At 44.2% G+C, this 15,305-nt stretch overlaps 2 protein-coding genes across 2 annotated transcripts; one reads left to right on the forward strand and one right to left on the reverse strand.

The window, feature by feature from the left end:
* Nucleotides 1-618: 618 nt before the first annotated feature.
* Nucleotides 619-8,546, forward strand: LOC311500804 (L-threonine ammonia-lyase; the record flags this gene model as incomplete). Its single annotated transcript, XM_084562397.1, has 11 exons — nucleotides 619-734; nucleotides 3,390-3,717; nucleotides 4,108-4,224; nucleotides 4,605-4,846; nucleotides 4,982-5,147; nucleotides 6,017-6,116; nucleotides 6,225-6,300; nucleotides 6,475-6,600; nucleotides 6,833-7,000; nucleotides 7,113-7,170; nucleotides 8,448-8,546. 11 exons carry the CDS (start codon nucleotides 619-621, stop codon nucleotides 8,544-8,546), a joined length of 1,596 nt encoding a protein of 531 aa, XP_084418523.1.
* Nucleotides 8,547-9,999: 1,453 nt separating this feature from the next.
* tmem254 (transmembrane protein 254) lies at nucleotides 10,000-14,099 on the reverse strand. Its single transcript, XM_084561071.1, has 4 exons — nucleotides 13,968-14,099; nucleotides 12,121-12,224; nucleotides 11,424-11,483; nucleotides 10,000-10,710 (listed from the first exon to the last, which is right to left on the reverse strand). The coding sequence occupies exons 1-4, from the start codon at nucleotides 14,052-14,054 to the stop codon at nucleotides 10,590-10,592; spliced, it is 372 nt and encodes a 123-aa protein (XP_084417197.1). The 5' UTR covers nucleotides 14,055-14,099; the 3' UTR covers nucleotides 10,000-10,589.
* Between the last annotated feature and the right edge of the window lie 1,206 nt (nucleotides 14,100-15,305).

Below are 15,305 nucleotides of genomic sequence, written 5' to 3' on the forward strand. Positions count from 1 at the left end.
TCAAACCAGGGAAGCCGTTGTCTCCTATTACAACGCCTTTTATGTGACAGTCAAGCAGAAAGTTGTATCCAGATGCAGTCAAAAGCAAAATGCATCCTTGAAAATGAGGATAAAAGCTCAACCATGGGTTCCTTGGTGACAGAAATGAGTATATAATATGTTGTGGACAGAAACCAGCTCCTTTTCCCCTTTTTGGCAGTGTCCTAACCCACAATCCCTCCTTTCTGATCCTCCATCCCATAGTCGTCTCCTCTGTGTGGCTGAGCCTTAAGATCACTGCTCCCTAGATAACCCCTAAGTCTGCATCTATCTCCTTAAAGCGTCTGATTAGCACTACGTCACAGAAAGTGGAAGTAATCCCGGTCTGGGCTCAGGAATAGAGCCCTGGGAGGGGCCAGGCCACCGGAGAGACGCTTCCCCCGCCACCAAGCATGTGTCCACGGGTAATCCCTTCTTAAGTAGCCCACGGACGGCGGAAGAGGGGAGGGAGCTGTGGCAGGGGACGTTACGGCGTGGGAGCAGCAGCAGCCAGTGTCCTCTCATCCCTCGGACACGACAGGAGAGGGATTCAGACGCAGACTTCTCGCTGGACTGTAGGAGGAAAGTCCTTCAGCCGGGATGAACTTTGCCGCGCAGTTATTCTACTCGGGCTACCTGAGCGAGCGGCTCGAGCGACTGTACTCTCCCAGGCTTGCACTCAAAGACAGCGAGGAGAATGACCCCTTCTGGCAGAGGTGGGACATTACACCATGTAGCTAGCCTGGACACTCCAGACCGTTGCCTATATTGGCCCTGTAGCCTGTTCTGTGCTACCTAGCTAGCGCCTTACGTCCATCCTCCATCTTCCTCCTGTTTGCAGCCTACCCTTACAAAGACACCCTTGAATCTCAAGTATCTTCCTCTGTTGACTCCTTCAATTAGTCATGAAAGGAGCTACCATTAGTCCTCCAAATTCACGTTTTCAATCAAGTCGTTGGTTTCCTCCTCAGATGGGTTTCCCCACAGATTCTCTTGTTCCATCCAGGTAACCCTAACCCTAACCCTAACCCTAACTAGGTAAAGAAATGTCCTCTTCCATCCCCTCCATCGTCTCCCTTCTCTTCTTAAGATCCTACTTCCTGTAGAGGAGAGATACTCCCTACCTTGCTCCTCTGCTTGTTTCTGTACCTCATTCTCCTCTTTGTTTCCGGGTCCTTTTGAAAAATTTTGGGATGGCGGATAGAAATCAACCCCTGTGGTGTTGCTCTGTGAACATCTCATTCGGGGTTTGCAAAATGTTTTGTCTGTGTTTGCCATGGCTTGAACGGTACATTGTGACTGTAAGGATTTAATAATATGTAAAACTAATCAACCTTGAAAGCCCTCGTCCAGAGTCTGCAAACTTTTTGGCGTCTTATGTTCTAAAACATGTAGGAGGGCTGGAAAGATAGCTGCCAAAAAATGCGAGAAAGTTGTCAAAGGCAGAAAAAGAACAACATCAGCGATCAGGGTCATATAGAGCTAGGAGACATGTTTTTCCCAAATGAACGCCAAAAAAAAAAAAAAGAAGAAAGAAAGAAAGAAGCAGAGCAGCAGGCAGTTAGGGGATTTACTCCTTATAAGGACATTAGATAGCTGAGATGATGATGAAAGCCTGGTGGGCTGAAATGCTCCCTTCACTTTTTGCTTCATCACCACTTTTTGCTCCATTTGGAAATAACAGAAGCTATTTTTTACCATTCTGACTCTTCAGCTTCTCTCTTGATGAGGCTTTTTGAGGGTGCCATGTTGCTCTTTCCCCCGTTTGATGCTTGTTTTGAACGACGCCTTTGATTCGAAGCGCCGCTATGGCAGGTGCAGCGTTGGACTTTTTCTTTTTTTTTTTTCTCATAGTCGTGATGAGAGAATGCTGTGTGCTTGAATATTGGGGACTTGAAGGTGATAGATAGATAGACAGGTAGGGCAGAGAGCAGTAATAGACCCAGGAGATGAGGTGAAAGGTCAGCGTATTGCTTATGACAGATCATTGTGGTATAAATAGAGCGGGATGTTCTCTGCAGAGTGCTGAGGGAGACTCACGCCGTTGTTTGGTAAAGCTGCACCACCCGGTGGACTTTTGATGTTATTTTATTTCAGTGCACGCTCACTAAAGCGCTATGTACTTCAATATTACTCTGATTGGACCATCATGCTGCAGATCTAAACTGATTGACATAACTCTGCCACACAACCCTTGACAAAGTTTCAAACTTAGCTGTTAACCGTTTGTGATCTGCTTTAGTGGCTAAGTGACTGAGTTAATCTCCAGGGCATGTAATCCTATTATTATGTCTCTACTGTGTAAAAGGCCACCTCGGTAACTAGGTGGCAAGAGAAACGTCCACAAGTGAGTTTGATCCCGTCCATGTTGTGTCACTTGAGAAATGAGACTAGAAACCAAATTATTTTGAATTGTAGGATTTGATTACGTCCAGGGCCCATTTGCAGGGCTGTTATAAATCAAACTGGCCCGCTTTTACCCACAAAACGGCCACTTTAATTGCGTGCGCATCTCCCGAAAAGGGGAGCTGAAGGAGCCGATAAATCATCCGACTTAAAGATGTAATCTGTCACAGAGAGCGGAAGCAATTCATCTTAGATTAAAGAATGACGGCTGTGAGGGAGTACGGTCATGTCCCGTCACAGGAGGGTCAAGGTCAGATCGATTTTCATCTAAACTGCGAAACTGTCACATTAGAAAGTTTCCCGATCGTGATTAAGACCGGTAGCTCTTGTCAGTGACGTCTATGTCATAGAGTGTAAATGAATCCTTGGATCTAGTGTTTTTCTGCTGTTCAGAAATCCCTGGTTTCCATTTCATTAGGAGCTTGCAGAGACCGGAAACCAGCTACATATTGGTTATGTAACAGTTCAGTGGTGAAAATGCAGTTAAAAACAATGACAGATTTGAAGTCCTCTGCAGTGGTGCATTTACTGTTAATGCTCTTGATTCATGAAGCAGGAAATTCACATCATTTTCACAGCATCCACGCCTGCACAGTTTTTATCTTTTCGGCTTATAACTAACGAGTAAGTCGAGTCTCAGATACCAGAGCTTGCTGACTTCACATTTATGCATGAGCGTCTGATGCTTTTTACTTTTTCTTTTTTGTTTTGCTTTAGCTTGCAACAAAAGAATATGTTTATAGGAAGACTAAAATGCAAATGTGGTGATAATTAATGATATGCAAGTTGATTCATTTCATTTTGTCTTCTTCTAGTTCCATACAGCGCAACTTTTATATAACTAGCAAACATCTTCACCGTTAGAATGATGAAGAGAAACGGGCTCATGTATCATCAGTCATTTTGCAGAAACACTGTTTGATTTGCACGGTGGACTTCATGTCTCTGTGTTGTTTTCTCTCCAGAGATGAGCTGCGTTTGGGCCCCAGTCTGCCCGGCTGCTCTTACAAATCCGGCTCCGTCTGCAATGGCACCGCGGGCCGCAGACCCACCCTCATTGAACCGGAGCGTCTGAAGGATTTCGGCGAGGAGGAGCTCCTCAATGGGGACGTGAGGGTCTATGACACCAAAGTGGTGGGGGGTCCTGAGTTCATGCTGATGGATCCCCCCAAGACCAGACGACTCAGCGAGTTCAGGACCGTCCCCAGGCCGCCTATTCTGTACCTCCGCTTTGAGGACATCAGCGCAGCGGCCTTCAGGATCCAGTCAGGGATCCAGAAGACGCCGTGCACGGTGAGCTGGAATAGCGTGAGGGTAGATAGTGAGTGAAGGCCATTTAAAATATATCAAAGCTTAAAGTTATAAATGGGTGGCTGCTTTGAGTGACGAGTGGGAACCCTTACAGGGTACTAGCTGGTCTAGGCATCATTCAAGCACCACTCATGCTTCAACTCTTTGCAAATTTCTGAATTGGCCGTGAGTTGAGCGGAGTCAGGTACTGCCAGGATGGCGACTGCCGGTGTCACTCATCTTGAGCTTCAGAATCGCTCTTAAGGAATCCTGTGGGTGACGCCATGGAAGGTTTACCAATCTTCGCTCATTGCCACCGAAGAGAATGAAACTGAAATCTTTGACCAGTGTAGAGGAGGCGTCCTAAGACTAAGACCTCTTTGCGTTTTGCAGTACTCCAGACTCTCCAAACAGTACGGGATGGAGATCTACCTGAAGAAGGAGCACCTGCACTACACGGGCTCTGTGAAGGAGAGAGGAGTGCTGTACCTGCTCACCTCCCTGGCACAGGTAAAACAAGGTGGAGAGGGGTGCTAGTGCAATGCATTCACTGTGTGTGCGTTTGTGCAGACATGCGTTGTGTTAGCTGATGACCTGTAGTAATAAAAACAGTCCAGCTTAGGATTTTGTCCTTTTGCATGTTTTTACCGTCCTGTATGTCTACAACTGGACAGCCTTGTCTTGCTGAGTGTCCTGAGGACCAGGATTATGGGAAATTATAAATTAGGACATGAATTGGCCGTAGTGGGTGCTATTAGTTATTTATGATTCTGTTATTGATGATTCACGTTGAAACACCTCACGAAATGGTCAGCACATCATTTTGTTGTGTGACATCTGCACTGTAAAGGATTTTTGTGATGTCCAACGTGACTTTTCCGTCCTTCCAGGAGCAGCAAAGGAAGGGCGTCATCGTGGCCACTGACTGTAACTTCTCCATGGCCGTGGCTCATCACGCCGTGGAGCTGAAGATCCCGGTGTTCGTCATCATGCCGTCGTGCTGCTCCTCGCCTCGTCTCAGGATCTACAGAGACTACGGCGCCATGGTGATCTCCTACGGCAGCACGGGCCGAGACTCCCGGAACCACGCCAGCCATCTGGCCAAAGACAACGGATACCTCTACCTGGAAGAGTCAGTGTCACTAAGCTACTGCACCGAATAGTTTGACCCTGATACAGCTTTAACTTTTAAGAAGCAAATCTATGCACATTACTACACATCCTCTCTCAGTTTTCTGTTAAATGAAGTTCTCTCTTTGATGCCCAGAGATGAAAGTGAAGCGTACCTGGCAGGACTGGGCACCGTGGGCATGGAGATCTATGAGCAAGTGCCCAAACTGGATGCAGTGGTTATTCCTGCTGCAGGACAGTACGGTCTACTGGCCGGCACGGCTGCAGCCATCAAACACCTCAACTCACGCATTCTGGTCATAGTAAGTAGAGTTTGTAAACTCTATCTCGCATGAGCAGTAGTGCCGTTTTATTCAAACCCTGCCCCATAAACCCCTTTTTAATTGCGAAGAGGAGAACCTCCTACATCTCCCTGGTATTGACACAAGCGTGCTTTTCTTTGCTCCTTGGATTCCTAAGCTAAAAATATTTCACTGTTTGCCTACAGCTGAAACTCTGAGAGGCACAGAAGAGCCCTTTCCTTCTATTTTGAACCAGAATATTTCTGGTGTACGCTGACAACCTTGACTCAGTGGTGGACAAGGCAACAGAGACGCTGATTACAGCCACGAAATCTGCTAACAGATGGCTCATTTATTAGAGTAACCACCCACAGATGCGCTGGAAAGGATAGAGCAGTTTTAGTTTGAAATACAGACGCTTAACGCTCCAATTGAATTCAAGTGAAACCATCTTACATTTAGTGTACTGATCTTCACTGTTATAAGTAAGGGTAAATGTGGATATTTGACATAGGCCTTGAATCAAGAGACGGGCCTTATCCCAGATGTATATTCATATTTTTGCCATTTGAGCAGCTCAGTTTGTCGGTCCGTCACTATTTTGTTTATCGTGCTAAGTAATGATTGATGGATAGATTTATTTATCCCGTGGGAAATTCGGTATCCAGCAGCATCATTACACAGAGACATGAGGAATTACAGTCGTAACGTAGTTGTAAGATATAAAGGAATATATAATGTTAGCATGCATGCATTGCCATTTGTGCACTGTCAGCATTCTGATGTTAGCATTCCCCTCGCTGCGCCTTCACAGAGCTGCTAGCATGGCCGTAGACTCGTAGCTTTGTTTACCGCTCACAAAGATGCAAATGATGACTCTCACTCAACAGGGAATCGAACCGGAAGGCTTCCCTCTGCTGCTGCAATCTCTGAAAACAGACAGTCCGGTGAAAGACATGCACAGCAACCCCAATAAGAAGCTCTACGGAGGTACAGCTCATTTCATTATCTGGCTACCTGCTACCTTTAATGCAGGTCATTGTTAAGAGCATCCTTTTTTAATTTCCCTCCTGGGGTAAATCTTGTGTCCGTTCTTAGATCTTATGGAGCGTTCGCTTGGTTGTAACACCTTCCAGCTGGCAAAGAAGCTGGTGGATAAAGTCATCTCTGTCAGGTACTGCATTCCCACAGAACATTTACACTTCAAAGCTTCCTCTGGAAGGTTTCGCGGCGGCGATAATGACGTCCTCGCGGCCTTTTTGGACCCGCAGTGTCGGAAGTCTTCTCTGTAATTGCTTGCTCTTGCATTTATATGCGATGGGAGTTCATTCTCTTTCTTTGCTCCCAGAGAGGAGGACTGTCTGGTGGCAATGCTGCGGTTTCAGGAGTTCGAACGCTCCACCGTGGACACGGAAGGAGCCATGGGACTCGCTGCCATCCTGGCCGGACAACTACCCGAGCTGAAGGGCAAAAAGTGGGTCAGATGTGTTAACAATCCTAAAGGGAAATTCTCCTCACTCAAAGTGGTCTGAGACACTATCTATCCAACACGTAAAAGCCCTTTGTATCATTTTAGATGCACTCTGAGGGTTGACTGTATTTTCTCTGTGTCTGAAACGCTGACACTCTGGCAAATACAACACCGTCAGCAACGTTAATCCGTTCGGCTCCGGATAAAACGAGCGTCCCCCCTGTTTCTGCTGCAGGGTCGCCGTGGTGGTGAGCAGCGCTAACATGGAGCTGGAGCTGGTGAGGCAGTGCGTGGACAGAGCTCTGGTGCTGGACGACCGGGTCAGCAAGTTCTCGGTGCAGCTGGGAGAGTGGCCGGGAGACATGGCCAAGCTGCTGGACATCCTGTCCAGAGAGGACGTCAGGTCGGTTTGTCACCCATCCACAAATTTTTTATTTTTTTGCTAAACCGGTTCTATGTTCACCACAGCCTCAAGTCACCTTTAATTCTTTCCTCTTTTGTCTTTTTCCTCCCAGGTTGTTGGATGTCTGCCATCGGAAACACAGTGACAAGTCAGATCTGTTCAAGGCGAAGGTAGGCGACTAATCTCTCCTCTTCACCTCATTCTGTTTCCTCCTCCTCCTCAACAATCCGCTCACATTGCCGTGGGATTCTTGGCTCTGGGTTGTCAGGGAGTTGGCGGGAATTAAAAGGCCAAAAATACAAATAAAGTAAAATAAAGATATATTTAACTATATTTGATGTTTAAAACTGCAGAGATGAGGGCCTGTAGTATTTATTAGCGGATTATCAATATTTATTACCATTAATATGCTGAGTTAGGGTTAGGATTACACATGTGACACTTACCAAACAATTTACATTATTTAACCTGGTAAGAAGTTTTTAAGTCTGACATCTTAATGAAGAAACAAGTCATTGTTCTGGTTACAGATGAACAGCTGAGTTCATAAGTTCTAACATGTGCTGTTCCTCAGGTCGTTTGCCTCCGAGGTTTTACGGCTACAGCTTTACTTAACCTAGTTTGTCGGCTTACTTTGGATTCTGGCAAGATATAGACTCACCACGTAACTGACATCACGGAGTCAGTGTGTTGAGTTATCTGAATTCCACGTTAAGCTTTCACTGTAGCCACAACATTATGACCACTGACTGAGAAGTTAATGCCATTATGACCATCTTGTGACAATTCAGTGTTCTGCTGGGAAACTTTTGGATCTGGCATTCATTGGTGTGGATGTTACTTAGACCTGTAGCACCCACCTAGACCAGACCAGGCACCCCCACCCCATAGCAATGACACTCCTTGATGGCAGCAGCCATCCCCAGCAGGATGCAGCCACAAAAACACTTTAGGAACAGCTAAAACAAAACATGAAGAACAGCACAAGGTGTTGACCTGGCCTCCAAATTCACTAGATCCCAAACTGATCAAGTATCTGTGGGATGATCCACAGAGGCCCCTCCGCTCAAAGGCCCCCCACTAACAACTAACTGTTACCAGACACCACAGGACACCCTCAGAAGGCCCATGTCCATTCTCTGATGAGTCACCACAAGGGAGACCTAGACAATATTAGGAAAGTGGTCATAATGTTACGCCTGATTGGGGTATGTAGCGTCTCAAACAGATGAAGGCAAGCCCCTGGACAGAGACAAATACAAAACAAAGTGACTGATGAATCCTCTTGTTTATGAAACCGTTTAACTGAATTGGAAATGAGCAGAACTGTCTCCTAATCTCCTCTCTGCGTTATTACCCCGGCCTCCACCGACGGATTTTACCATTTATTCACTTTTTGCATAATCCTACCCTTGATACTAATGTGTGTGTGTGTGTGTGTTGACAGGTGGAGTGTGTTGTGGAAACCAGAGATAAGACACAGAGCGCTCAGCTGAGGAAGATGCTGAGCGAGCGCTACCCTTCTATATGCTGGCTGGACCGGTGATCACAACAACAACAACCACACAAACTACACACCAGACACCACGGAGGAATAAAAAGGAAACACACACACACACGCATAACGCGAGACGACTTGAAAAACACACCCTGTAAGCTGTGCTCCTCCGGTGGCACACGAGCTCTGTTACATAAACTCATTATGCTTGTTCAGCAAGTGTATGCAGAAAAGCCCGGAAATTATAGAGCAAACGATATTTACTTCTGTTACTTACGCTGCTTTTGTTCTTGTTCGCCGTGGCACCCTAATTACAGTGGAAGTGGTTGAACCTAGTTCTCTGCAGAGCATGAATCATACCCTCTCTGCATTAGCTGCAGCCTGGACTGTACAGATAGACGCTTACTCCTCCTGCACTCAACCCCAGTCCCTGTCGTTACAGGTTTATTTTTCAATGAACGCCGTTTTTAAAATGCTGTATATATTTCTGTATTTATACCATCCAAGGTGGTAGAGTCACTCCAAGTAAATCCAAATAAAGCTGGACGTATGAGCCACCCTCGTGCTTTTTGTGATGTTTGGATGCGGAGAAACTGGTCGTTGCGGTTTCCCGAGCGTAGAAGTGAGTCGTGGGCGTGAAAGCCAGTTGTGTGTTTACACTGTCCGCCCCTGATAAACGGCTGGAGGCAGCTCTAGTGGAGACTGGGCTGTTTAAGACGGGTTAATGCTCTTAAGTTCATAAGCAAAGGACATGGTGACCCCGGCTTCGTCCGCACTGTTTACCTGCATGAAAACAAACACCGTCGAGCTGGAAATCATTCAAAAACCTCCAGGACTAAGACTGAATAAGCCCAAGATGGATAAACGCAGCATCCTCGAATGAGTCCTGGACTGGTTAAAGCTGCTCTATTTAGTATTTTTATAATTAAACAATGGATCAAATGAAAGTAATTTAATGTGAAATGTGACAAATATGCAGATTCCTTCAACTCTGTGGAGAATTTTAGAGTCTTTCAGCTCATCAAGGCGGTTTCTACATCAACTATACCAACACACACACACAAAGTTAGCGGCTTAATTAGCAGACATGTCTTTCAGGAGTTGTGGGAAAGCTACGCAGAGCTAAAACCATGATAAATATTGGACTTTATTTTTGCTTCAAGGTGAATTCATTCAATATTTATGCGACGTGCATTTAAATTATCCACCAGTGCTCGATTAAGAACCGGTTTCTGTTCATCCCGTGGCCAAAACTTTCATCTTACGCAGGAATTTTAATAGCTTTCACACATTTATCGGAGCTGGTAGCGTGGCTTTCGAGGTGATGATGATGTCTGTCCAACATTTTGATTTGTCCAGCACTCTGGTTTCTGTTCAGATGCCTGCAAAACAAATCCCATCTTATGCTAGCTTATGCACGCTGGCGGTAGCGTTTAACTCAAAGGTGTTTCGAGTAAAATTCAATAAAAAGATGAATCAACAGCAAAAAAAACACTTCACGTACCATTTGTAAGTCACTTTATTGTTCTGTGTTAGCTTTAAGACTTCCAGCATGCCCAGCACCACAGCGTGAGATAAAAAGGCACCTGTACTTATTTTGACGGCGGAACCGACCCGTCTGAACTCGTCTTGGTCCTATAGCAGCTGAAAAAACACGTCCCCCTTCCTGCCACTGTTTACGCTGAATGTAAACATCATGAGCATTTACAGAAAGGATTTCCCGTTGTATTGCACTAAAATTAGCTCAGATTCATCAAGAGAACTCGGATCCTAAAATATTATTTGTAAAAAGGTGCTACAGGCCTTCATCAGCTTAGTGTTCTGAAAATGTATGGAATGAAACGAAGGTGTCAGCCTATCATAGGAACACTTGTAAACATTTCTAGAGTTTCTATTAGTGATATGTGATTAAATTAATATATTATATTAAAATTAACAGTGTATAGAAAAGGCTCAAGTGTCTTCCCCGAAGGTTTCTCTCTTAAAAACAGTGGAAGAAGAAGAAAAGGCACCAGGAAGTGACCGATTCTATGGATTCAGCTGTTCTGTTGTTGGTTGTTGTTGTTGCTGTGGAGGCTCGTCCCGCTGCTGTCAGTGCTGTTTGGGACGCTTAGGGTCGTACTTGAGGAGCAGGCCGAGGGAGGCAAAGCCGAACAGGAAGGTCTGGACAAACCAGAGGCAGCGGGTGGTCGTGTTGGTGATTCCTTTGTTACTGCAGGGAGACAGTTGAGAAGAGTTAGCGTCTGCTGAGCTCACAACTGAAGTGTCTGCTTGTGATGTGATTGAGATGGAATATTTGGAGGATATACAACTTATAAAGCAGTTTTTATGAACTCAAAGTGGACGTGGAGATAAAGTAAAGGATTACAGCACCACTTAGTGGACGATAAGGTTCCTGTCTTTTTATTTTTATTTTTCTGAACACAAACAGGACATCTACAAAACATAGGAGTATATGTATGTGAATGACCTCATGACCACCTTCCTAATATTGTGTAGGTCTCCCTTGTGCCCCCAAAACAGTTGTGACTCATTAGAGAATGGACATGGGCCTTCTGAGGGTGTCCTGTGGGGGCCCTCTGTGGATCATCCCACAGATACTTGATCAGTTTGGGATCTAGTGAATTTGGAGGCCAGGTCAACACCTTTTTTTTTAGTTGTTCCTAAAGTGTTTTTGTGTGTGTGTGTCTGTGTCAGGCTGCATCCTGCTGGGGATGGCTGCTGCCATCAAGGAGTGTCATTTCTATGGGGTGTGGGTGCCTGGTCTGGTCTAGGTGGGTGCTACATGTCTAAGTAACATCCACACGAATGAATGCCAGGTCCAGAAGTTTCCCAGCAGAACATTGTAAAGATTAAACGAAGCGAATAAGGATTATCAGGGGCCCAAGAACGGTGCAACAGGGTTGGGTCGGGTGTCATTCTTACCTGCACGTCCTCAGTGAAAAGAGGGCCTCGACCACATGAATAGCCCAGGCTGCCCACCACCTGTAAAAGAAAATTCAAATCAAAGTATGGTCATTTCAAACGTTATATTTAAGAATAAATTCCAAACCACTTCAGCCACCACATCACAGAGTGGCGAATCAACAGGAATCACATGACAGCGTAAAACAAGATCAACCACTTCACACACATCAGACCCTCAGAGGCTCAACGACGGCTTCCGGCTGCCATGCTGCTCAAGTACGACCCTCTCAGCTGTCCCGTAATGTCACGTGACTCGAAGAGAAACTAAAAATGTTTCTTTGATTGCCCCATTAACGCTTAATACAGGTGGTGCTACAGCAGCAGTCACGTGACGTAAAGGATTCATTAAGAACCAACATGTGGAAGTGGTGCCAACGACATGTAAATGAGGAAACCCATTAAGGTTGCAGTTGATTAAAGAGTGTATTCCAGCCCTGTGGGGGTACTTAACAGATCATCTGAAGATGCTCAGCTCACTTCTGGGAAAGGGTTTGCCTCATATTACAACTAATTAGTAGTAGATTTAAAAACAAAAAAGAGCAGAACATTAGTGTTATTTATCTCCAAGTCTAACTGTTAAAACTGCTTTTATTCTGAAAGGAAAATCATCCAGACCTACCTAATTACAGTGGTGCAATAAAGTCTAACCACTTACCCTTTGTACATAATGCCAGCATGGTTGTCCACAAGGTATCTGCAGAAGGTGCCGTACGGTCCGAGGTACTCATATGGGATTATCTCTGGGGCGAAAACGATGCACTGCAAAACACCAGTGGAGTAATTCAAATTAAAACCGTGCACACATATGCTCTATTTTTAAGAGTTTAAATACATTTGATTTGTGTTGATAGTGAGCGCCGGAATAATCTGCCACAGATTTCACGGAACACAAATGACCAAAGGGCACATGACTGGTTCTTCCTTTGAAAACCTGAGGTTCTCAATGTTCTGGTCCAGTTGCTAACACCGGAAAGTCCGGGAGTGGTCGACACAAACCGCGATCCGTCTGCTCTCAGGCAACGAGCTGCTAGTTTTGATGAAAAGACGCACAGTGGCCATAATGAACCGTATAACTGTATAAATCCTGTAGGAGGAATCGCACTATGAATGACTCTTTGCTGCAGTTTGGGTTGTGACGGCAGCAGATGAGTGCACCACAGATGTCAGCCTTGTTTGGGAGACGTGTAAGTGAATTTGACACAGCTGTGGGTGATGATCAGTGCGCCCCTCATGTTGGGTTCTTAGTTAAGAAGCATCACATGATAATGAATGAGATGATACAGCTGGAGATTTCAAATCTGACTCCTTATCGCCTGCGTCAATAAAAGTTTCCCCACCTCTTACGGCCAGTTAACCTGGTGGCAATTAAACTCACAACAATAAATATTAACCTCAATTTAAAAGGACAAGGTACAATTAAATATAAATCTAATCTTGTTTGTTGTAAATTCTGCCCGTCCATATTCATTTCTTCTGAGTCTCATACCAAAATAAAAGCATGTTTTGCACTAATTACACACAAAACAAAACAAAAAAATTATATAGAAAGAAGCACAAACACAAGCCGATCCACACTGTGCTCTGCTTCCATTGTCGTCTTGTGTCCGCCTGTGACCTGTGTCAGGTTTGTGTCCATATGACAACACAATGGGCCACTGTTGGAAGGGACCCCTCGGCTCTGAGGCACGTCGTTTGTTTTCTTCCTAAAATAACCAATCAACCTTTCTACGCTTTAATATTTTGTACTGTTATATTCTCGTCTACATTTTTGCTTAAGTTGAAAGTGCTGTAGTTATTGTTTTGACCCACATTTAACTGAATAAGACCACATTTTAATCATGTTTTTGACCGTTTTGCTTATATTTTATTGACCAAACACTAACACAGGCTAAATCTAATCTCTTTCAGTATTGATTTACAGGTCCCAGCAGCAGTGTACTTTGACAGGGAGTGTTATTACACTGAACCAACGTTATCATGTCATGAATGCGCCCTGCAAATATCACCGTGCTGTGTTGCGTTAAATGTCCTCCGGGTCCTTCCTTCAATCCTTTATTTATTTATTACTGCCCTAAAGCCCATTCTGGGTTTAAATGCAATTGTTAAATATTTGCATACTACCTTGTAGGACATTACCCTCCAGGGTCTTTATCGAGTCATTTAGGAAGGAAAACACTGAGTCCTCAGTCGGAACATAGATCAAACAAAAGTTAGAGAATTTAATGTTCCCCGATAAGAGCATCTGTCTGCCAAACTATGACAAAGATATGACACCTGGAGGCTAATTTAACCACATTAAACATTTTTTAAAAAAATATTAAATCTTAATATCCAACTTTCAAGAGCCTTTTATGGCTTTCAGAATAATAAACAACCCGGAGGACATTCGACGCAACACACCTCGGTGGCATTTACAGAGCAGGGGAGAAAACGAATGACAAACAGTTATATTCTACTTTTAAAACATGGCAGTTCGGCTACGGCAGGTTTCAGTGAACTTACAGTGAAATATCCCATCGCAAGTGTCACGGAGACAATCCAGAAGAGGCTGGTTCTTTTAAAGAAGTCGCTTCCATCACTTTTAGCCATCGCTGCTGACGTTCTGCGCTGGTCCCGCTGTCAAATGCGACCGTGTAGAAACGTGGGGCAGGAGGAATGCTGACAGGAGGACCGGGCGGGAGGGACTAGAGGATTACGCAAATAGACTAAAATGAAGGAACTAAACAAAATGTTGTATTTTTTAGAAAATGCTCGTGTTTTCTTTTTTTCTTTAAAAAAAAACTCTGGAGACTAGGAGTTTCAAATAAAGTTTAACATTTAATTTAAAAGTAAACAGCATACTGACAGATTTTTACTGCATTGCTGCCCCCGTCTGGCTTCATTGTGTTGCCATGGTTTAAGTGAATAACTTGACATTTCAGATTGTTGGTAAAACATATTCAGAGACCATATTGTTTGAATATTAGATTATATATTTGAAATGTTTTAAAAAAGGAGTGTTTTCCCCATTCCCTATGGCTACTTCAAGTGCTTTTACTTTGACCCCTAGCCTAAACACTGCATAAAATTAATTAGCTAGTGTTTTGATCACAACCCTTAAAAGAAGTTGGGCTGACAAGCAGTGCCTCAAAACGAAATGTTATATTATTATGACAAAGAGGCCGAACTCAGTCTCTCTGAATCTTGTGTAATTCTGCATTGCAGTTTAATATAGATTTCAATATTTAACTCATTTCCTCATTTCTCCTGTTGCTCAATGTTAGCGGCTGGAAACACAGTTCTAGGTTCTTTCCCTTGAGGCCCAGGTTTTCAACTGTTCTCTATCTTTTCCTCTATGTCCCAAGTGAAAAGCAGAAGATTTTGCCTTCAAGTAACATCTTTCAAAACTATCCCCGATGATAACGGATATCTATGATTTACGGATAATCTGCAATTACTGTTTTTTATCTTCAAGGTTCTCTGTGCTGTTTATGGCGTTAAGGCATGGTCTGAGATGGAACGAGCAATCTAATGTTGAATATTTGCAAAAAAAAAAAAAAAAAAAAAAAAGCCACTGGGTATCTCTTTTCATGCTCTCATCAGTATTTTGCCGTCTGGTGCAGGGCTGAAGTACGAAGCACTATATTCGTGTAACTATGGCATACACCACTGGCATACACCACTTTCTCCAGCAGCATTTATCAAAGATAGCCTCTAATCATCATGTTTCCCTATCACCGCTACATGTCGACCTTCATTATTAGAAGATACTTGTTCTGCTTTAAACACGTAGTGTCAGAGAACATTTCTTGTCCATCCATCAGCTTTCGAGTTTCTTTTTTTTACCATTTCCAGTGAGGT

This window comes from Chelon labrosus (assembly GCF_963514085.1).
Source record: "Chelon labrosus genome assembly, chromosome: 15".
Lineage (NCBI taxonomy): Eukaryota > Metazoa > Chordata > Actinopteri > Mugiliformes > Mugilidae > Chelon > Chelon labrosus.

Excerpts from the sequence above, each read along its gene's own strand:
- tmem254 (XM_084561071.1), bottom strand. The coding sequence starts at position 14,054 with ATGGCTAAAAGTGATGGAAGCGACTTCTTTAAAAGAACCAGCCTCTTC. Across the intron at positions 11,484-12,120 it reads GCTGGCATTATGTACAAAGG|GTGGTGGGCAGCCTGGGCTA; the intron begins GTAAGTGGTTAG and ends TTTCTTTTACAG. Across the intron at positions 10,711-11,423 it reads TTTTCACTGAGGACGTGCAG|TAACAAAGGAATCACCAACA; the intron begins GTAAGAATGACA and ends GTCTCCCTGCAG.